This window comes from Rhincodon typus, chromosome 42 (assembly GCF_021869965.1).
Source record: "Rhincodon typus isolate 14 chromosome 42, sRhiTyp1.1, whole genome shotgun sequence".
NCBI classification, from domain to species: Eukaryota; Metazoa; Chordata; class Chondrichthyes; order Orectolobiformes; family Rhincodontidae; genus Rhincodon; species Rhincodon typus.
The window spans coordinates 2,819,029-2,842,601 of record NC_063373.1 but is presented as its reverse complement, the minus strand read 5'-3'; the positions used below and the strand labels follow the sequence as shown (position 1 = coordinate 2,842,601).

General features: G+C 42.9%; 1 protein-coding gene and 1 pseudogene across 4 annotated transcripts; one reads left to right on the top strand and one right to left on the bottom strand.

The window, feature by feature from the left end:
• Window positions 1–23,573, top strand: part of LOC109926546 — a 51,799-nt pseudogene that overhangs the window by 21,720 nt on the left and 6,506 nt on the right.
• LOC109925222 (gastrula zinc finger protein XlCGF26.1-like) lies at window positions 29–23,193 on the bottom strand. Of its 4 annotated transcripts, XM_048619428.1 has the most exons (4): window positions 23,056–23,193; window positions 21,665–21,875; window positions 18,382–18,445; window positions 1,383–3,698 (listed from the first exon to the last, which is right to left on the bottom strand). In XM_048619428.1, the coding sequence occupies exon 4, from the start codon at window positions 3,349–3,351 to the stop codon at window positions 2,203–2,205; it is 1,149 nt and encodes a 382-aa protein (XP_048475385.1). In that variant the 5' UTR covers window positions 3,352–3,698; window positions 18,382–18,445; window positions 21,665–21,875; window positions 23,056–23,193; the 3' UTR covers window positions 1,383–2,202. The 4 variants fall into 4 exon arrangements, with proteins under 4 accessions (XP_048475386.1, XP_048475385.1, XP_048475383.1 ...); XM_048619429.1 differs by lacking the exons at window positions 18,382–18,445; window positions 21,665–21,875; window positions 23,056–23,193 and adding an exon at window positions 4,288–4,419 and having other exon boundaries at window positions 29–3,698; XM_048619426.1 differs by lacking the exons at window positions 18,382–18,445; window positions 21,665–21,875; window positions 23,056–23,193 and adding an exon at window positions 3,840–4,529.

Below are 23,573 nucleotides of genomic sequence, written 5' to 3'. Positions count from 1 at the left end.
CAGGGGAGAAATACAACAATCTACAGTGTTTGAAGCAAAGCTGATTTATTTGACATTTCTCCAGAATATTAAACTCCAGTCCAATTTATGAGGTTATTAACATCATCAGAAACAAGCTCCAATAGTCAGAATAAATACATCAGAAAATTACAGCATAGATTGAAGCCACGTGGCCCATCGTGTTTATATTCGCTGAAATAGAACTATCCAGGCTGATCCCATTCTGCTGATATCAATCCATAACCCTGTATGTTCCGCATTTCAAGCATATCCATGTTTATTTTTTAATATGACGTGGGTTTCTGCCTCTACCTCTCCATCAGACAGTGAGTTCGAGCTCTATACCATCTCTGGATGAAATGATTTCTCACCTCCCCCTCTTTCTGTGAATTACTCAAGATCTAAAACCTTCAATTACTGACCTCCTTCTAAATGAATCACTCCTTCCTATCCACGCTCTCTGGACTCCTCATTATCTTATTTCAATTAAATCTCATCTCAGTCTCTTCTGTTCCACAGAAAACAAACCCACCTCATCTAATCTTTTCTCTGAGCTAAAATTCTCCAATCCTGGAAACATCCTCATCAATCTCCTATGTACCATTTCTGGTGTGCTCACATCTATCCCGGTTTGTGGTGACCAGAACTGAGTGTAGTACTTTAGCTGTGGTCAAATGTGTGTTCTTGTCGATCATAAGCATTGTGTCCCTGGCATCACAGGTAGACAGGGTGATGAAGAAGCCATTTGGCATGTTTGGTTTCATTGGTCAGAGCAGTGAGTACAGGAGTTGGGACTTTATGTTACAGCTGTACAAGACATTGGTGAGGCTACATTTGGAATACTGCATACAGTTCTAGTCACTCTGGTATAAGAAGGATGCTATTAAACTGGAAAGGGTGCAAAAAATATTAACCAAGACGCTACTGCGACTGGAAGCTTTGAGTGAAAAAGAGAGGCTGTACTGCCTGGGACTTATTTCCCTCAGATGCAAGAGGCTGAGGGGCTGACACTACAGAAGTTTATAAAATCATGAGGGACATTGATAAGGTGAATAGCCAAGGTCTTTTTCCCAGCGTAGAGGAGTCCAGAACTAGAGGTTGTGGGTTTAAGGTGAAAAGGGAAAGATTTAGTAGGATCCTGAGGAGTAACTTGTTCACAAAGAGGGTGGTGCGTAAATGGAACGAGGTGTCAGAGGTAGTGGTAGAGGCGGGTACAATTACAACATTTAAAAGACATTTGGACAAGCATGTGGATTGGAAAGTTATAGAGGGATATGAACGAAACACAGGAAAATGGGACTAGTTCAGTTTAGTAAACTGGATCAGCATGAATAAGTTGGGCCAAAGGGCCTCTTTGTGTGCTGTCACTCTAATTATCCTGGTTTTCCCACATGGAACTGGATGTGCACTCTGTGGGACTGGAATACACTACCATGTGTTTCTTTATTAACTAAACCAAAATAAATTTCAGATTAAAACAAAGAAAAATTCATCAGGTATTCATCAATCAATTTCTTCCATTATACAAAAGTCACCTTATTTAATAGGAAGTTAGCAAAAATGTTTTCTCTTAATTATTACAATCGAAACACAGCAGATTTTAATTTGCTGAAAAAGTTCACATATTTTCACTGTTACAATTGCTCGTAGGTTAGCTTTATCAACTATACTTGATGCATTCAACACTGTAATTATATAAATAAATTGACTTCAGTTTATGATAATTAATCTAGTCTCACTTTCTAGTTGATTAGTGTGATGACCAGAATTGCCCTCAGTACTCCATCTGTGCTTTAACTAGTGTTTCCTAAAGTTCCAGCTTTTATATTCTAGGCTCAACCAAATGCCTCACTGATCTCCTTTCCTGAAGGTGGCTGGACAGGCAGGCATCTGTGAACATCAGTCCGAGGTCTTGCTGTTCCTCCACACTCCTCAGTATCCGACCTATTATAGTGCATTTTCTTTGTCCTGTTGGCCCCCTGGCCTCCTCGCTTCATTATCTCTACAATGAATTCCATTGGCCACGTTCCTTCTGTTTGAGTTGTCCATTGACATCATGCAGTCTGCAGCTTTATTATTCACTGGCCACAACTTCTGTGCTATCTACAAATTTTTTCATCATGGCTTTTACATTGAAGTCTAAATCCTTGATATATACTACATAACCGTGGAACCCCACTGGAAATGGGCAGCCAGCAAGGTTCAGTCCTGGATGCAGTTAACAGAAGCAATAGTAGTAGAATCCATTTGCTGCTCTCGCTGGTGAAGTTGCTGGTGTCTCAGGAGGTTGTGTGACTGAGTAAATCCTTTCCCACACACAGAGCACATGAACGGTCCCTGCCCCGTGTGAATTTGTTGATGTTTCAGCAGATTCTGTTTACTTTTAAACCTCTTCTCACAGTCAGAACATTGAAAAGGTCTCTCATCAGTATGAACAAGTTGGTGTGTTGTGAGATGGGATGACTGAGTGAACCTCTTGCCACACAGGGAGCAGGAGTACGGTCTCTCCCCACTGTGAACTCGCTGATGGATCACAAGGTCAGATAAATCAACAAATTCCTGTTTGCAGTCAGCACAGGAGAATGGCCTCTCCCCAGTGTGAACTCGATGGTGTCTCAGCAGGTGGGATAATCGAGTGAATCCTTTCCCACAGACAGAGCAGTGGAATGGCCTCTCCCCTGTGTGAGTGTATTGGTGTTTAAGAAGATGCTTTTTGCTTTTAAATTTCTTCTCACAGTCAGGACAGCCAAAAGGTCTCTCATCAGTGTGAACAAATTGATGTGTCAGAAGGTAAGATGAACTGGTGAATCCCTTCCCACACACAGAGCAGATGAATGGTCTCTCCCCAGTCAGAGCACGTTGGTGGTTCAGTAAATCCTTTTTACTTTTAAAGCTCTTCAAACAGTCAGAACATTTAAAGGGTCTCTCATCCGTGTGAACAAGTTGGTGTGTCAGGAGATGGGATGACTGAGTGAATCCTTTCCCACACACTTTGCAGATGAATGGTCTCTCCCCAGTGTGACTGCGTTGATGTATCAATATATCCTTTCTGCTTTTAAAACTCTTCTCACAGTCAGAACATTTAAACGGTCTCTCATCAGAGTGAACCTGCTCGTGAGTCCGGAGGGTTGATAAAGCATTAAATCCCTGCCCACACACAGAGCAGGAGAATGGCTTCTCCCCAGTGTGAACGTTCTGGTGTGTGTACAGGCTGGATGACTGAGTGAATCCCTTCCCACATACCGAACAGCTGAAGGGCCTCTCCCCGGTGTGACTGCGTTGATGAGTTTCCAACCCTGATGGGTAACGGAATCCCTTCCCACATTCCCCACATTTCCACGGTTTCTCCATGGTGTCAGTGTCCTTGATTGTTTCCAGATTCAACAATTGACTGAAACTGACAGACAGATCACATTAGACGGCCTCTCTCCGTTGTGGATGGTGTAATTAATTTTCAGGCTGAGTAGCTGGTAATGCTGTTTCTACAGTCAGTTCACTGGAATACCATCCCTTGAGTCTGTGTGTCTCAGTACTTTTACAGTCACATTGATGTTTAAAATCTTTTCTCAGAGACAGGCATTTCTCCCTGTGCATTCAGAGACCGAACATATTCAGATTCTGTTGAACTGAATGACTGTCAGATTTTGATGGGATGCATTGCTTCACCTTCTGGATGTAAGTACAACCTTTTGAATACCCTGCAAAAAGGAGTTTAAAATGAAATAGTAAGACTGTGAAATAAACAAACAGGTTATTCAGTCCAATTACTCTGCTGTTTTTATGTTTTCCCTTCTATTTCATTCATCTCATCTCAGTTTTCTGACATATTTTTCTAATACCTTCTCCTTCTCAGACTATTCCAGTTTCCTTTCGAGCACATCTCTGCTTTTTGTCTGAACTATTTGCCGAATTCCACATTTTAATCACTCTAAGTGAAGAAATTTCATTTGGAAACATTCTCTGCATATTGACCGCGTGCAAAACATTGATCATTTTAAACTGTTCTGTCAGGTCACTGCTGAGCCTTCTTCAAGGCCCCAAACTGTTCAAACTTTCCAAAGGCTGCATTATTTTTAAATTTATAAACCCGATCTGTGTCTTTGCAGGATGGAGATTGGGAAGAGACAAACATTTGTCGAGGTTGCGGTTTGCAGATTCTCCCCTTCTGGAAAAGGAGTTTATAAAAATCCATCTGTGACAATCCAGCTTCCCCCCTGCAGCTCACTGCCCCTGCTATCTGCAAACCCGACACCGGGAGCTCCTTCCCCGGCCTTTGCGGCCACACACCCTGTTCCCAAAGGGAGCCGCCCGCTCCATCGCTCCTTCCGCCCGGACAGCAAACGCAGCTACTGTACTGCGCATGCTCTAGGCACTCCGCCCGCGCGTCGCTCGCCTGTGAGATAGATAGTTGACGTGCATCACCGCGAGGGATGATGGATAAAGATTCCGCCATTCGTCTAAACGAATTGTAGTTTGCGACCTGTTTTGACGTTATGGGACGGAGATTGGGAGAGGAGGTACAAGTAATAAATGAAACAATTTGTACATAAATACAAGTTTTGAATTTTTCATATCCACCAAAAAGGAGGAGAATGTGAATTTGTTGAAGATGAATACACCACTCAAACAGTGAGAGTAGAATTCAACCCTGCAATCACATGTAAACTTAGTGTCTCAGTGGATTAGATGAACTGCCCACGCACAGAAGATAGAAATAGCTTCTGATTGATGTTAATGCAATGATCATGTAAACTTCCTTGTAAACTTTCAAACTAAGTAAATCCTCCCACATTTGTGGAGTATCTAGAACAGAGAACAATACAACACAGGTACAGCCCCTTTGGCCCTGCAAGCCTGCACCGACACACTTTGCTTTTCCATTCAAAAACTGTCTTCACTTACAGGATCCGTATCCCTCTATTTGCTTTCTATTCATTTATTCGTCCAGGTGTTTCTTGACTGCTGCTATTGTGTCTGCTTACACCACCTCCTCTGGCAACACGTTCTAGGCACTCACCACCCCTTGTATGAAAAACCTGCCTCGCATGTCACTTTTAAACTTCTCCTTTCACACCTTGAACCTGTGTCCCCTAGTAATTGACCCCTCCACCCTAGGAAAAAGCCTCATACTTTTCACTCCATCCATGTCATTCACAAACTTATAAACATCTGTCAGATCACCCTCGACCTTCTGCGTTCCAGTGAAAACAAATCCAGCCTATCCAGAGATAACAAGGTGTAGAGCTGGATGAACACAGCAGGCGAAGCAGCATCAGAGCAGCAGGAAGTTTGACGTTTCGGGCCTAGACCCTTCTTCAGACCCTTCTCCAGCCTATCCAGCCTGTCTTCATACTTAAAATTCATCATACCAGGCAACATCCTGAAAGACCTTTTCTGGACCCTCTCCAAAGCATCCACATCCTTCTGGTAGGGTAGTGACTAGAAGTGTATACAATATTCCATGTGTGGCCTAACTAAGTTCTATAAAGCTGCACTATAACTCGCCTATCCTTATACTCAGTGCCCCTCCCAATGAAGGCAAGCATACCACAGGTCTTTTTTACTACCTTATGTACCTGTACTGCCACTTTCAGTGATCTGTGGACCTGCATAACGATACTCCTAAGGGTTCTGCCATTCACGGTTAATTTCCACTTGTACGTGACCTTCTAAAATTCATCACCTCACATTCGTCCAGATTAAATTCCAATTGCCAATTTCTGCCCATGTCTCCAGCTGATCTATATCCTGCTGTATTCTCTGACTATCCTTCTCACTATCTGCAACTCCACCAATCTTTGTGCCATCCGCAAACTTACTAATTTGACCAGATATATTTTCCTCCAAATCATTTAAGTAGATCACAACAGCAGAGGTCCCAGCACTGATCCGTGTGGAATACCACTAGTCACAACCCTCCATTCCAAAAAGCATCCTTCCACCGTTACCCTCTGTCTCCTACAATTAAGCCAGTTATGTATCCATCTTGGCTGCTCGCCCCTCATATCATGTTTCTTCACCTTTTGTGCAGTCTGCCATGAGGAATCTTGTCATCAATCATCTTCATCACCTCCTCAAAAACTCAATCAAGTTAATGAGGCACAACCTCTCCCATACAAAAGGAAGTTGTCTATTGCTAATAAGGCCATTTGCTTCGAAATGCATGCAGATCTTGTCCCCGTGAATCTTTTCTAATAATTTCCCTAGCACCAACGTGAGACTTATAGGCCGGTAATATCCGGGATTATCCCTGTTACCCTTCTCAAACAATGGGACAACATTGGCTGTTTTCCAGTACTCTAGGACCTCACCTGTGACCAAAGAGGATACAAAGATGGCTGTCAATGCTCTTTCTTTTTAATAGCAACTTGGTTGAGAAATTCAACACTCGCTTCCCTGAGATTATCCTCCACCAATTCCGTCTGTTTGATGAATACCGACACAAAGTATTAGTTTAGGACCTCATTTACCTCTTCTGGCTCCACATATAAACTCCCTCCTTTTTCCTTAAGAGGGCCAACCCTTTCTCTGGCGACCCTTTTGTTCTTTATGCACGTATAAAAAGTCTTAGGATTCTGCTTAACCCTTTAAAGTTTTCGAGAAGATTTGTAGCTCGGGTTGTGGATGAGATTGTAGACATGCTCGCCAAGCTGGTGGGTTTGTTTGCAAATGTTTCATCACCCTTCCAGGTAACATTGGCAGTGTGCCTCCTGTGAAGCGTTGGTGTTCTGTCCCACTTGTTACTTATATGCCTCAGTTTGTTAGGATGTTTGGCACCACTTCCGGTTCTGCTTCTCAGTGATTTGCACACAGGGTTTAATTCAATGTATTTGTTGGAATTCCGAAAAGAATATCAGACCTCCAGGAAGTGCCTGGCGTGTCTCTGTTTGCCTTGTGCAATTATGGATGTGTTGTCCCAGTCGAATTCGTGTCTCTCATTGTCCGTGTGTAGTGAAACAGGTGAGAATTGGTCGTGTCTCTTGGTGGCTGGTTGGTGTTTGTGGATCCATATTGTCAGTTTTCTTCTGGTTTGGCTCATGTAGTGTTTCTCACAGTCCTTGCATGGTATTTTGTATATTACACTGGTTTTGGGTATGGGATCCTTTACGTTCGTCAGTAGCTGCCATGGGGTGGTTGTTGCTTTGTGGGCTACCCTGATACCTAGGAGTCTGGGTTGTTTTGTGACCATCTCTGAAATGTGCTTGATGTACAGTAGGGTGATTAGCGAGTCTGATTGTGTTGTGCTTACTGTTGTGGTCTGTCTTGGAGGTAATGGCAGATTGTGCTTTTTGGGTATTCATTCCTTTTGAAGACTCCATATTGGTGCTCCTGTTCTGCTTTGTGTAGTTCCGGGTTGCTGCAATGTGTTGTGGCTCATTTAAATAACGTCCTGATGCAGCTTCGTTTGTGGGCGTTTGGGTGGTTGCTAGTGTAATTGAGTATCTGGTCCATATGTGTGCTCTTTCTATATACGCTAGTCTGGAGCTCTCCATTGTTTTTGCATTTTACCACTATGTCCAGGAAGGGTAGTTAGTTGTTGTTCTCTTCTTCTTTTGTGAATTTTATCCCAGTGAGGATTTTGTTTACGCGTTGGTGGGTTTCTTATAATTTTGTGCGTTTGATAATCATGAAGGTGTCATCTACATTTTGGAGCCAAAGTTTGGGTTGCATATTTGGGAGCGCTGTCTGTTCTAACCCTTGCATTACTGCTTCTGCAATCAGTCCTGATATTGGGGATCCATTGATTTGTTTGTATATGCCATCATTGAAGGTGAAGTGGATTGTTTCATGGTGGTGCCTTTATTGACATTGCTGGTGGCCTGGGGTGCCTGCCTACTTGATTCATCCAGTAGTATGGCAATTGTCTCTTTGTTTACGTCTATGCTTATGGATGCAAATAATGCTGTTTTGTCAAAGGATATCATCATCTCGTTCTCTTCGACCCTGCTGTCCCTGATGATGTTGAGAAATTCTTGGGATGAGTGGATGGAGTGGGTAAAGTTGTCAACGAAGTATTTCAATTTCTGCTTTGTTCTTTGGCAAGTGTATACGTTGGTGTACCTGGTAGTGAGACAATGGGTCTGTGGGGGACCCCCAGTTTGTGTACCTTAGGGAGTCCATAGAAGCAGGGTGTGTTGGATGCCTCTAGCTTCATTTTTTGGTAGTTTGTCTTACCGATGTCTCCTGAGTTATGTAATTTCTTCAGGGTCCATCGTCATCTGTTGGTAGGTGTCCGTATCTGCTAGTAATGCGTTAGTTTTCTCAATGTATTGGGCTCTATTGAGCATTACTGTCATGCATCATACTGTCATACTGAGAAACAGACCGGAAATGCTACCAAACACCCCAACAAACTGAGGCATATAAATAACAAGCGCACTGATGATGTTACCTAGCAGGGTGACAAACCGTTTGCAACCAAACCAAATCCAATGGTGAGCATGTCTGCAACCTCTACTTAATCCTGTTTGCTAACTACTTTTCATGATCCCTTTTTAGCCTTTCTAATTCCTTGTTTAAGTTCTTTCCTACTTTCCTTATATACTTCAACACCTTATGTGTGCTTCCTTTTTCTTTTTGAATGAGGTCATAACATCCCTGATAATCCAAGATTCTAGTAATATGCCATACCTATTCTTTATACTTGCAGAAATGTGCCGCTCCTGAACACTTATCAACTTCCGCACCTGTCCAATGTGGATTTATCCTCAAACAGCCAACTCCAATCAACGTTCTCCAGTTCCTGAATAATATTGTTGTAGGTCACCTTCCCCCAATTTAACACCTTCACCCAAGGACTGCTGTTATCCCTATCTATGAGTATCTTAAAACTGATGGTAGTATGGTCACTACTCCTGAAATGCTCCCCCACTGAAACTTCACTCACCTCGCTGGGCTCATTTCCCAAAACCAGGTCCAGTACAACCCCTTTCCTGGTTGGACTGTTTACGTACTGTGTCAAGAAACCTGTTTGGGTTATTTGTTATTAAATTGCCCAAACTGCGAGTTTTGTAATGTTGTCTTGTGTCATGTTACTTCTTCCTGAGTTTAGATACACAGCTTGTTATCAAGTGCAAATTTTGACACTGAGTTAATTGTTCTTAAATCCAAATCTTCAAAACCACAAAATACTGGTTTTGGACAACAAACCCAGTGACATTATCGCTAAGCCATAAGCTCCCAGACGACCTGGTTAAGGACCAGTAACTTTTATTTTTAAAGTTGACAGAGTGAGAGATCCAGGAGACTTTCAAAGAGAATAAGCCACAGGATTTAAGTTTCAAACAAACAGCAACAGACTTTACAGTTGGAGGTAACCTTAAGATAGAGGACTGACTGAAGCTGAAATCTCTAAACAAAAATTAAAATCCTCTTAGAAGTAACACATGATTTCGTGACAGTAAAAACTTGATTTAATTTCAATTTAATACTTGAGGCTATGTATTAAGGCCACAATGTACTAATGATGAAAGATAAGGCTGCCAGTAACCAAAGCAATACAATTGGTTACTAGTCGGGAAAATAGATAAAATGTCACTGCACTCAAAGTTCAATTTGACATATATTTCAAAGATAACAATATTCGTTAGTTCTATTATAAAAGACTAAATTTAAACTCTCACAGGTTTATGTAAAATATATTTCTATAAAATGTTTTGTGTTAAATATTAATCTGGAACCTCCTTCCAAACTTTGAAGTTAGAAGTCAAGAGTTAGAATTTGCAAACAATGCCACAAATAATAAAATTCAGTAAACATAATCATCATCTTCGGCAATAAATTAAATGAAGATGTGTTCAAACTCAGACTAAGGGAAGGATAACAGCTTATTGTTCTATTATCAGGGATAATTGTGCCCAAATACAAGACCAATAACCTCAATTAAACAGATTGCTAACCAAGGTGTGACGATATTCCACTAGCACATGCAGAGGGAAGATCTTGAACTTTCGTTGAAGGATAAAATTCTCTGCTGCTTCCCTCCCTTCCCTTGAGCACTGGCCAAACTGTCCCAAATGTTTCCACTTGCCCAAGCCCTCAGTTTCCTTCCCACCTCCCCCCACTCCTCCTCAGGTCTCACCCTGTCCATAAGCCCCATTGACATTATTCTCATAAAACTGCTGATCACCAACCTTGTGCATTGATAACACAAACAGCTCCGTCTCTTCAGGTGCTGTCACTCTTCCCTTCAAAATCTGCCATCACCACCAGGAGGCAACTGTGACACCCTCCCATGGCCTCATCAGCAACAGTATGCTGTGTACTGGTTCTGGTGCATTGGGGCTGCTGACAGGGTGATATCCATGACATGTTTTCACAAACTGCTCCACGTTGCTCTTCATCCCTGGCCACCAGATTCTCCTTCACAGTTTTGCTGAGCACCAACCAGCCCCAAAGGATCCTCATGGGCTACTATCACTCGTCTACGCTTTATGGCTCACCAAGTCTGTTGCCTCTGAGAACACATTTTCCAGTTTTGCACAGTTCATCTCAGACAGCAATGTCCACCTTGAATGAGAAATTTTCCCAGTTTCCAGCTTGGATTCCCAGTCTCATGGCATGCAATTCTGGATCTTTATCTGAATCTGTCAATCTCTCTTGTTGTCAATGGTCTGGGAGCAGCATGAGCTGCCACAAACAGCACTAATGATTCAGCTTCTTTCTCCGGTGAGGATCTGTGTGTTTGACCCTCCCTCTGTCGTGAGGATAGTGAGTCAGTAATGTCCATCTTTCCCGCAATGTGAACCACCTTGTACTTGTCCTCCCAGAATCTCCAAACCCCAGCTTTCAATTCTGGCACAAGGTTTGAATCTGGGAGAGGGAGTCACTCCTAGTGGCTTGTGGTCCGTCTCTAATTCTAACTCGATGCCGAACAGGCCTACATGGAATTTTTACACGCCGACACAAATTCTGGGGTTTCTTTCTCCGATTGAGAATCTCTCTTCTCTAATTCTGTGAGAGATCTGCTCTAAGAGGCAATCGCTCTCAGGCCCTCAGCTTGCATTTACACCAACAATGCTCTTAATCTGGTTGGACAAGCATCAGCTAGCACTTTCACTGCGCTGACTTGCATTTGGATGATTGTGACTCTAGGACAGAGTCAAATAGCATGGAAATAGACCCTTCGGTCCAACTCGCCCATACCAATCAGATATCCTAAATTAATCTGGTGCCATTTGCCAGCATTTGACCAATATCCCACTCAACCCTTCCTATTCATATACCCATTCAGATGCCTTTTAAAAGTTATAATTGTACTAGCCTCTACCACTTCCTCTGGCAGCTCATTCCATACACACACCACCCTCTGTATGAAAATGTTGCTCCTTACGTCCCTTTTAAATCTTTTCCCTCTCAACTTAAACATATGCCCTTTAGCTTTGGACTCCCCTACCTGGGGAAAAGAGCTTGGCTATTCACCCTATCCATGCCCCTCAAGATTTTATAAACTAAGATCACCCCTCAGCCTCTGATGCCCCAGGGAAAGTAGCCCAGCCTATTCATCCTTTCCCTACAGTGCAAACCCTCCAACCCTGGCAACATTCTTGAGTCTTTTCTGAACGCTTTCAAGTTTCACAACAGCCTTCCTACAGCGGGGAGACCAGAATTGAATGCAATTTTCCAAAAGTGGCCTAACCAATGTCCTGTACAGCCGCAACATGGCCTCCCATTCTTATACTCTTTGCATTGACCAATAAAAACAAACATATCAAATGCTTTCCTGTCTACCTGTGACTCTACTTTCAAGGAACTATGAACCTACGCTCCATGGTGTCTTTGTTCAGCAACACTGCCCAAAATCTTAGCCTAAGTCCTGCCCTGATTTGCCTTTCCAAAATGCAACACTTCACGTTTATATAAATTAAACTCCAACTGCCACTCCTCAGCCCACCAGTCATATGATTCAGGTCTTATTGTACTTTGAGGTAACCTTCTTGGCTGTCCAATACGCCACCAATTTTGGTCTCATCTACAAACTTACTAACCATGCCTCCTACGTTTACATTCAAATTATTTACATAAATGATGAAAAGCAGCGGACCCAGCACAGATCCTTGTGGCACACCACTGGTCATAGGCCTCTAGTCTGAAAAGCAACCCTCCACCATCACCAACCATCACCATGTGGCTTCTACCTTTGAGCCAGTTCTGTATCCAAATTGCTCGTCTCTCCCTGTATTCCATGTGACGTAACCTTGCTAAGCAGTCTACCATGCGGAACATTATCTCTACCGCTCTGCTCTGATCAATCCGCTTTGTTGCCTCTTCAAAAAAATTCAATCAATTTCGTCAGACACGATTTCCCGCGCACAAAGTCATGTTGACTATCCCTAATCAACTCTTGCCTTTCCAAACACATGTAAATCCTGTCCCTTAGGAACCCCTCTAATAATGTGCCCACCACTGATGGCAGACTCACTGGTGTATAGTTCCCTGGCTTTTCCATACCATGTTTCCTTAAATACTGGCACCACATTAGTCAACCTCCAGTTTTCTGGCACCTCACCTGTGGCTATCGATGATATAAACATCTCAGCAAGGGGCCCAGCAATCATTTCCCTAGCTTCCTACACCTGATCAGGTTCCAGGGATTTATCTACCTTTATGATTTTAAGATGTCCAGCACCTCCTCCTCTGTAAAATGGACACTTTTCAAGATGTTGTTATTTATGTCCTCAAGTTCTCCAACTTCCATATCCTACTCCACAGTAAACATTGAAGCAAAATACTTGTTTAGTGTCACCCCATCTCCTGCGGTTCTATACATAGGCAGCCTTGCTGATCTATAAGGGGCCCTATTCACTCCCTAGCTACCCTTTTGTCCTTTAATGCATTTGTAGAATCTCTTTGCATTCTTCTTAACCCCATTTGTCAAAGCCATCATATGTCCCCTTTTTGCCCTCTTTGTTTCACTAAAGTATACTCCTGCTGCCTTTATACTTTTCTTGGATTTTCATTCAATTGCTGCTGCCTACATCCAAGATATGATTCCTTCTTTTTCTTGACCAAAATTTCAATTTCTCTAGTTATCTAGCATTCCCTGCACCTATCAGCCTTGCCCTTCACTCTAACAGGAACATACTGTCTCTGGGACTCTTGTTATTTCACTTTTGAAGGCTTCCCACTTTCCAGCCATTTCTTTACCTGTGAACATCCACGCTCCCCCCAGCCCCATCAACTTTTGAAAGTTCTTGCCTAATACCGTCAAATTTTGCCTTCCTCTAATTTAGAATTTTAACTTTTATATCCAGTCTATCCTTTTCCACCACCATTTTAAACTAATAGAATTAAGATTACTTGCCTCAACGAGCTGCCCCACTGACGCCTCAGTCACCTGCCCTGCCTTATTTCCCAACAGAAGGCGGGGTTTTACTCCTTCTTTAGTCGGTACAGCCACATACTGAATCAGAAGTTTTTCTTAAAAACCAGAAGAACTGCGGATGCTGTAAATCAGAAACAAAAACAGAAATTGCTGAAAAAAGCTCAGCTTTACAGAAGGAAGGGTCACCGGATCCAAAATGTTAACTCTGATTTTTTTCCTCACAGATGCTGCCAGACCTGCTGAGCTTTTCCAGAAAATTTTCTTGTACGCACTTAACAAATTCCTTTCCACTCAAGCCTTAACACTATGGCAGTCCCAGACTATGTTTGGAAAGTTAAAATGTCCTACCATTACCACCCTATTACTCTTACAGATACCTGAGATCACCTTATAGATTTGCTGCTCAGTTTCCCAGTGATCTATAGTACAATCCCAATAACGTGATCATTCCTTTCTTATTTCTCAGCTCCACCCAAATAACTTCACTGAACGTACTCTCTGGAATATCCTCCCCAAGTACAGCCATAATGTTATCCCTAAAAACGCCAGTCCCCCTCCTCCCTTACCTCTCGCTTTCTATCCTTCCTAAAGCAGCTATACCCCGGAACATTAAGTGCCAGTTCTATCCATCCCTGAGCCATGTCTCTGTAATAGCAATGATATCCCAGGTCCATGTTACCAACCATGCCGAGTTCATCTGCTTTACCTGTCAAGCCTCATGCATTGAAATAAATGCAGTGTAATTTATCAGTCCTACCTCATTCTCTGTTTTGCTCCTGCCTGCCTTGACAATTTGACTTGCTCCTATTTCCAACTGCACCAGCTTCAGACTGATCTATTTTCTCACTATCTCTCTGGGTCCCATCTCCCCACTCCCCTCCCCCACCACCCCCTTCCCTTACTAGTTTAATTCCTCCCAGGGTGGCTCTAGCAAATTTCCCCACCAGTACATTAGTCCCCTTCTAAATCAGGTGCAAACCTCCTCTTATACAGGTCACTGCCACCCCAGAAGTGATTCCAATGATCCAAATATGTGAATCCTTCTCCCCTGCACCAGCTCCTCAGCCATGCATTCATCTGCTCTATCCTCCTATTCCCACTCTCACTAGCACATGGTACCAGGAGTAATCGAGATATTACTACCCTCGAGGTCCTACTTTTTTAAAAATTCCTGCCTGATATCCTATATTCTTTCCTCAGAATCTCATTTTTTTCTCTTCCTATATTGTCAGTTCCAATGCGTACAGTGACCACCTGGTGCTCTCTCTCCCCTTTGAGAATACTTTGTACCCTCTCCAAGACATCCTTGACCCTGGCACCCAAGAGGCAACACACCATTCTGATATCTCATTATTGGCCACAGCAACATCCATCTGTGCCTCTGACGAGACAGTCCCCTATCATAATCGATCACCTGGAACCCGACATACCCTTCATCACAGCGGTGTCAGTCTTGCTACCAAAAACTTGGCTGTCAGTGCTACATTCCCTGGAAAGTCCATCACCCCCTACATTTTCCAAAAAAGCATACTTGTTTGAGATGGGGTCGGCCACAAGTGACTACTGCACTACCTACCAACTTCTCTACCTTTCCCAGGAGGTAACCCATCTGCCCAACTGCATTTGCGGTTTTTCTACCATCCTGAAACTGCCATCCATCACTCCCCCAGCTCCTGTAAATTCCTCACTGCCTCTAACTGCCATTTCAGTGCATCCATGTGATCCGATAGGATTCACAACCAAACACACTTCCTACAGACATAATCATCAGTAACATGGAAGCTCTCCATAATCACCCACGTCTAACGGGAAGCACACATCACTCTACTAAAGGCCATCTTTGCATCATAACAATTTACAGACCCGGAAAATAGCACAGTCTTACTGCTCTAAAAACACTGCTCTACAGTAACATGGCTCCTATGTTTTATATTTTTAAAAAGTTTAATCTAGAGACAGATCTCAATTAAACATATTAAAAAAAAACACCCTGCTCACTATTGTAGATTTACAAAAAAAAAAATGGTTAGACTTAAAAAAAAATTAGCTATTCCCCGGCTGTGAGCAGCTCTGAATACTGTGTTTCTCCAAGGTCAGCCCTGAATTTCACTGTCTGTTTGTTTTTCTTAGACGGAACACTGATGTTCGAAGCCACTTGATTGATGGGTTTTTCCCCCAAACTAAAACAAATATTCATCTTCTAAACCAAAAGTAAGCTAATTGGCTCTCTCCAATTGTTAAAAAAAAACTTAGTATCCAAACAAATTCATATTATCACTCCAGCACTCTGAGATATACAGGTTCCAAATTATGGCACCAGAAATATTGAGTGGATTATTCAATCCCATCATACTAACAAATCAAAGCACATGCCGCTAGTTCGAAATCCAAACTTTAAAATAAATTATATACATATACAAATATATAAATCACAGACCTTGCATGATAGTTATGAGTCATCTGTTTTTCAATTCCCAACAACAAGGTTCTGAGAGCACAGGCCTCAGAAACCAACAACTTGTTTCTCTGAGTCAGCTCGAGGTTATTCAATGTATGATTCAAGAGACGCCCATAGGTGCTCGCTCCTCTCCATACACGTGTGTTGAGCTCTGCTTCAAGGAAATATGATCTCACCATAGGCTCAGAAGTTGCTAACCACTTCAGGCAATGTTATTTAGCCTGATCAAGGTGTGGATGTATTGACGCTTATAGCTAGGGAGAGCAAGCAACATAGGGCAGACAGTGCATGAGCCTTTGTAGATCAGAATGTGAGTGTGACTAGTGCACTGTCATTAGTATAGAGCAGAGAAATTCTCTGATCAGAGACAGGTTTTAGTTTTCAGTCTGGATTGATTGTAGAGCTCACTGTCTGGCCTGTTATACAGTTAAACTCCGTTGCACCAGCAGGGAATGCCAAGGTTGAGAGAATGGAGAAGAAAATGCAATACCAAGTGCGGACCCCGACACCAACCGATTTCACTTCATTCTTCATCCTCAACCTGTCAGATGTGATGCTGTCACTTTGTGCAATAGAAAGCAAGAATGGAGAGCCTGAGAGATTTGTTGGACAAAGCCTTTTTTAATTATCTCCTTTGTCAGCTTTCTGTTTGGAAATTGATGATTTTTGTGTTTCCCTTTCACAGGACACGTGCTCCTCCTTCCAAACACATGTTTCAAATTCAGTATCACAGTTGGTGCTTTTAAAAAGGGACACTGAAGTCCCAAAATTCAGCGACATATACAGAAATACCCCACCCAGTTATAGGTGTACTAACATCAGGAGAAACAAATCTAATATTGTCAGATTGTCAATCCTGGAAGTGATCAACAACAACAATAAACAGCAGAATCCAATTCTTTCAGAGGAAATTGCTGGCTGGGCCACCATTAGTCGCTCTGGACAATACTCTGGTGAGTTTCCTCCTTAAACTGCTGCAGTATACTGGTTATTAAGGTTCACTTATGAACTCGCTTATGTGTCACTAGGTTGACAGACAAAGTAAATCCCTTCCCACACATGGAGCAGATGAACAGCCCCTCTCTCGTGAGAACTCGCTGGTGAGCAAGGAGAAAGGATGAACACCTGAAACTCTTCCCACAGGAAGTACACCTGAAAGGCTTCTCCTCCGTGTGAATTAGCTGGTGAGACTCGAGTGCAGACGATACAGTAATTCCCTTTCCACACATGGAGCAAGTGAATGGTTTCTCCTCCGTGTGAACTCGCTGGTGTGCAATGAGGGTGGACGACTGCCGGAAACCTTTCCCACAGGAAGTGCAGCTGAACGGCTTCTCTCCAGTGTGAACTCACTGCTGTCTCAGCAGACTGGATGACTGAGTTAACGCCTGCCCACACACAGAGCAGGACAATGGCTTTTCCCCAGAGTGAACTCACTGGTGTTCAACAAGGGCAGATGAATGTCTGAACTTTTTTCCACAGGACGTGCAGCTGAATGGTTTCTGCTCAGTGTGAATGCGCTGGTGTGATCGAAGGCCAGAGAATGGGGGAATCTCTTCCCACACACAGAACAGGTGAATGGCTTCTCCCCAGTGTGAACTCACAGCTGTATATTCAGGTCAGATGAAGACATGAACGTCTTTGCACAGTAAGTGCAGCTAAATGGCCTCTCCTCAGTGTGAATCCGCTGGTGTAACATGAGGCAGGATGTTTGTGTAAATCCCTTCCCACATTCTGAACAGGTAAATGGTCTCTCCTCAGTGCGAATTCGTTGGTGCGACACAAGTTTATTTGCCTGAGTGAATCCCTTCCCACACAGAGAAAAGGTAAATGGCTTCTCCCCAGTGTGAATTCGCCAATGGATAATTGAATCCCTTACCACAGGACCCTTGTCCTTCTTGAGAAGGTGCTGGTGCCTTCTGGGACTGCAGTCCTTGTGGTGTAGGGTCACCCACAATGCTGTTAGAGGGGAGTTCTAGGATTTTGACCCAGTGACAGTGAAGGAACAGCCAACATCCTTCCAAGTGAGGATGATGTGCAACAAGAAGAGGAGTTTGCAGGTGGTGGAGGTTTTGTGTAACTGCTGCCCTTGTTCCACTACAATTTAAAGGATGAGCACAAATATTGTTTCCAATTAACAGCAGATCCAATGCCTGCTTCATGTGTGAATTCACTCATGTTTTCACAGATTTGATGACTGAGTGAATCATTTCCCACATTCAGAACAGAAGAATGGCCTTTCCCCAGTATGAACTCATTGCTGTTCTTGTAGGCCAGATAAATCCCTGAATTGCTTCCCACACTTGGAGCATTTAAATGGTTTCTGCCCTGTGTGGATTCACTGGTGTCTCAGCAGGCTTGATGACTGACTGAATTCTTTTCCACAATCACAGCAGGTAAATGGCATCTCCACAGTGTGAACTCACGGGTGCACCTGCAGATTGGATAACTAAGTGAATACCTTTCCACAGTCCAAGTAGGTAGTTGGGCTCTTGCCAGTGTGAGCTCACTGGTATCTCAACAGGGTGAAATATTCACTGAATTTCTTCCAACACTCAGAGCAGGTTATTTAAATCCTAATGAATTAAGTGGCTATACTCACATGATGTTTGTTTTGAGATTTCTGTCTGCAAATCTTCCCCTTCTAGCATTCTGTGAAAGTAACTCTAAAAGGAATAAGTACAAATTAGAAATTCAGAACAGACAATTCTAGCTTCTCTGGAATAGCATTTCCCCCAAATCTGTAAAACTCCATCCCACACACTGTTCCTCCATTCTCTCTCTGCTGTCCCTAATACACACTCTCCCCATTCTCCTGAAGGTGCTGATAATCAGATCCGGGCTCATTATTTCCTATCCTGGACAGTCTCTGCCCTCTTCCTGGTTTCATTTTCTTTCCCTTCAGTTGCTACAAATCAATAATTTAACACAAGTTTTTTTTTAAGAAAGTAAGATAGAAGGCAGTATTATGTTCACAGATATCGCACAGAGGAGGAAGTTTCAGTCTGGGTGAAGATCAATCTTTATTCAGAGAGAGGGGAACAGCAGCAGCTTTGCTGGGAAGCAATGATCAGCTTCAGAGGGTCAAAAGACTGAAAGAATTGCTGCTGCTCGAAATCAGAAATTGCTGGAACTGCTCAGCAGGTCCGGTAGAATCTATAGAGAGAAACCACAGTTAACGTTTCAGGTCCAGGACATTTGCTCAAAAGCTCATTGCCCTGTGTCAGCACTGAAATAATAGGGGAGCTCTGATTATCTACAGGTCCAGACAGCAAATGGTACTCCACCGTTTTCCATTGGTCAATGCACATCATTTCGATGATTTGGGGGCAGGTACTCCAGCCCACGCGGGGTTAGAGACCCAATGTGTTGAACAGTCGACCAATACAAAATGTGGGTGCTGTTGTCCTCCAGCCAATCATACAGTGGAATATCTTCTGCCCCAGCTACTCCTCCTTCTACAAAGCTTTACCTTTTGCTGCATTCCATTTACTCCTCCACCCCTTTTGTTCACAGCATAAACAAGTTTCTAGCACCTTTTGGTTGCAAAGAAGAATCGTACTAAATAAGAAACATTAACTCCTGTTTTCTCTCCACAGATGTTGCCACATCTCACCGATAAAACAGCTCTGCAATTTTAAAGAGACTGGTTGACCAATGATAACTCTTTTAGCAAACAACTGGGATCCAGTCACTTAAATAATTTCAGTTCTTTCAAAACAAAAACAAATTTGTTCTCCAAAGACACATTTGAAGAAATCATAGGAGATGTTTGAGTTGAATTAAAGTCCTGGCTCCTCACTTGGAACCTTGAACTGAAATCTTCTTCTGTAACTAGAATGGACTGTGTCAAAATGAAAGGCAATACTGAGCTAAATTACATTGGATGTATAGCACAGAAACAGGCTATTCAGCCCATCCAATCCATGTCAGTGTTCATGCTTCAATGGATTCCTCTTCTAACTCTGCATATCCTTCTATTCATTTCTTTCTCCAGAATCTCTTAAATTGTCTCTGCACTATTCACCTCAATCACTCCCTGCAGAAAAAAATTCCACATTCTGCCCACTCTCTGGTAAATTCCTTTCGATTTATCAGTGACTGTCTTATAATTCTTCTTCCTTCTACAACTTAAAATACACTCTGCTCCTAGCGGAGACTTTCATTTTATCTGAAAAATTAATCGTTCATAGGCTGTCGACATCACTGGCTAGACAGCTTTAATTGCCAATTCCGAATTGCCTAGAGGGCAGTTAAGTGTCAACCACACTGCTGTGGGTCTGGAGTCACATGTAGGCCAGAACAAGTAAGGATGGCAGTTTCCTTCCTAAAGAACATTAGGGAACTAGATGGGTTTTTCCCAACAATTGACAATGGATTCATGATCATCATTTGACCCTTGATTCCACATTTTCTTTGTTTTTATCGATTTCAAATTCCACCATCTGCCATAGCCGGATTTGAAGCCAGGTTCCCAAATCATTACCTGGGTCTGTGGATTAACAGTCCAGTGGTAATACCACTAGGCCATTGCCTGCCAATTATTTCCGTACATGTCAGATTAAGACTGCAAAATAGGAAATATTTGTTCAGATGATGTGAAATCTTCAATATCCAAAACTTTTCACACACAAAAATAGACTGAGTGCCATACACCTGCAGGAAGTATTTGAGAGCGGGAGGGCAGTTTCTCTAAGCCTTGAGGTGGCAGTTGTTAGACCTCACCTCTTGGGGATCTTGGTGTAAATAATGAGATTTAAGAATATCATATTGCGCTTTACGTAAGCTCAGTGATGAAAATTCTTAAATTGATGTTGTTTTAAGTGTCAGATATTATAATGTAGCTTTAAGAAAAAAAGAAACTGGATTTCTGGTCAGGAAGAGATCAGAGCACCAGGTCACCCTGTTTAGATTCAAACTATATTCAGCTGTTAGCAGGGACAAAAAGCTGATTGACTCAAGGAAAGAGACGAGCATCAGATTATTGTGGAAGTCAAAATTTCACAGATATAGATTAGATTTGTATGTAATAAATCCATACGTATGATTTAGGATTTGGCATAAAATAGCTGGATTAGTATTGGATTGGGAAAACCCAGTATGAGCACTAAATTAAAACAGTTGTTCACTGTCTTAAGAAAAGAGGGACCATGAAAAGTTACTGTTGGGAATCTGTTTTCAGGAGATAGAAATGCAGACAGAGATAGAGACAGCAATGACAGTTGTACAGTGTGCAGATCGAGCAGTTCAGGTAGATTAGAATGTTTAGCTTTTCAGAAAAACTGAAAAATTAATCTGAACCTGCAAAGGAATTGGTATATGTGTGGAAGTTGAAGGGCACGGTGATCCAGAAAAACAAGGATCAGAAAACAAAAAGAGATCATAGAATCCCTACAGTGTGGAAACAGGCCCTTTGGTCCAACAAGTCCACACCAACCCTCAGAGCATCCCACCCGCACCCATCCCCCGCCTATAACCCGCCTAATCTACACATCCCTGAACACGACGGACAATTTAGCACAGCCAATCCACCTAGCGTGCACATCTTTGGACTGTGGGAGGAAACCGGAGCACCCGGAGGAAACCCACGCAGACACGGGGAGAATGTGCAAACTCCACACAGACAGTCGCCTGAGGGTGGAATTGAACCCGGGTTCCTGGTGCTGTGAGGCAGCAGTGCTAACCACTGAGCCACCATACCGCCTTTAGGGCCGACGACGGGCACTTCGGCTCCGACATTAACCATTACGCTGCTAGGCACGGGTTGGGGAGTGAATCCACGGTCTTTGGTTTACGAAGACTCCAGAAATGCAGGGATCCGCAGAAATCATACTGACATGCACTGGAATATTAATCATTGTTGTAAAATAAGCCAGTTGGTTCACCTTCCAAATCAGTGATTGCTCTCTCCACCTGAATGGTTATTGTCAACATGAACGTTCTCACTCTGGGGTTTAGTTTTCAGTCCAAATTTGGTCATCACTTTCTGAGCCTGATTAGTTGCTGCTGCCGGCTCGATGTCTGTGGAGATTCTCATTGACCGACTCTGCTCACTTTTCTCCCTGAGCAGCAAGCTAGGTCATTATGATCCCAGGGCTGTGAAGATTTAAGGGGAATATATGAATACTCAGTAAGCATTTCAAAGATTTACGCACGACATTTCAAACAAACTTCACCATATACAATTGATAAAAACAAAGTAAGGCCTCTGTCACTAACCATTATCGTATATATTGATGTGTGCCTTGACTCCAGTTTAACTTTTGTTCCCCAACAGTTCCCTCATTTCCAAAAAGTCTTGAAGGTCCATTTGCTCCGTTCAGGGACTAACCAAAGGTTAGGCCACAGGCCTCTAGCATTTGCTTTCATCTCTTTTAAGTTTCTCAGTCAGGCACTTAGACTTTCAGAATTTCTTTGCTCAGAGAAGATTTGAACATTTGAGCTGTTGTAACCAACTGCAAAAAGCATTTGGTATGCCTTAAAGACAAACAACTCAATCCTTACAATGTTCCTCGGTCACATTATCAAAATCCTATTTTATGTTCAAGAGCAGGGTTTGATATTCTTGGTTGATCTGTAATTTATGGTCCCCTTAAATATCAGCTTTCCCCTGAGTAAATAATTCCTTTAATTGTGAATATTAAAAAAAAGTCCCTTTAGCTAGACAGGAAAATGTATCAAACTGAGAGTGCAAAATACATCAGTGCCTGTAAGAAAGGCAGGAATAGGAACCAAGCTTTCCAAAATTTACACTCTCTTGGTTTCACTTTATTTCCCTTTGGTTGTTGCCAGTGAACAGTTTCCCCCTTCCCTCCCAAGATAGTGCACAGGGAAGGTAGCTTCAGTCTGACTCTTTGTTTTCTAGTCATACTGCTGTCTGAAGCAGATAGAATGGTTAATTATTTCTTCTTTCGGAATTAAAGTTCAGTAATATTCATATCCAATAGGTTGAATGACTGTCAGATCTGCAGATCAAGGTTGTTTTGAGAGTTACGTCTGCAAATCCCACCCTCCAGATCCGACGCTGCCCTATAAAGGATATTTGCCTAAATCATTGCCTGAAGTGGAGGCGACAGATTATTTCAAAATTTATTGAGTGGGGCACTTTAAGGAAATAAACGTGCAAGGGCATAGGGCTTTGACAGGGTGGATGGGACTAAGTGGTTCCAAATTTACTGCCCCCTAAATCCTGACCATATGTTTTCGCCAGGCAAATAAATGCGTGAAGCTGAGAGAGCAAATACGAACAATAGCTTTAGAAGAGAGACATGTATACCTGAAACAACCTTTGCAGAATCTGTTCCCTCACTGGATTCACTTCCTGTACTTTCAATTAATGCAAACGAACAATTTCCTCCCTCTCAGGATGAGAAAAGTGAGGGGAAAGGGTTGCTTTGCTCCCGAATGTTGTACAGAGGATGGAGTCTCACTCTGATTCTCATTGGACAACTTTCGCATTGTGACGTCCAGAATTGGTGTTGGGCGGCCTGAGACAGCCAATAGGAAACGCAATGCTCGGCGGTGACGTCCCCGCGTTCCGGTCTGCAGGCCAAGCGCGCGGTCAGGAGAGCCCCTCCCACTCCCGGAGCCAAAGTTTCCACAGCAACCAGCTGCCCTCTCGAGCCAGCGCGAGAAGCTGCCCCTCCCCCTCTCTCTGGCGGCTGCTGCTAACTGGCCACGTGCCCCTGTGCTCAGTGAAACTGCACCATTCACTGAGAATGTTTGAGCTCATTCCAGAAGAGGATGGGGACCGGCTGATTGACGGCTACCCACCGACCAATAGGAGGGCAGTAG

What these genes read in the sequence shown, in the direction of transcription:
- LOC109925222 (XM_048619428.1), bottom strand. Translation starts at nt 3,351, where the DNA reads ATGGAGAAACCGTGGAAATGTGGGGAATGTGGGAAGGGATTCCGTTAC.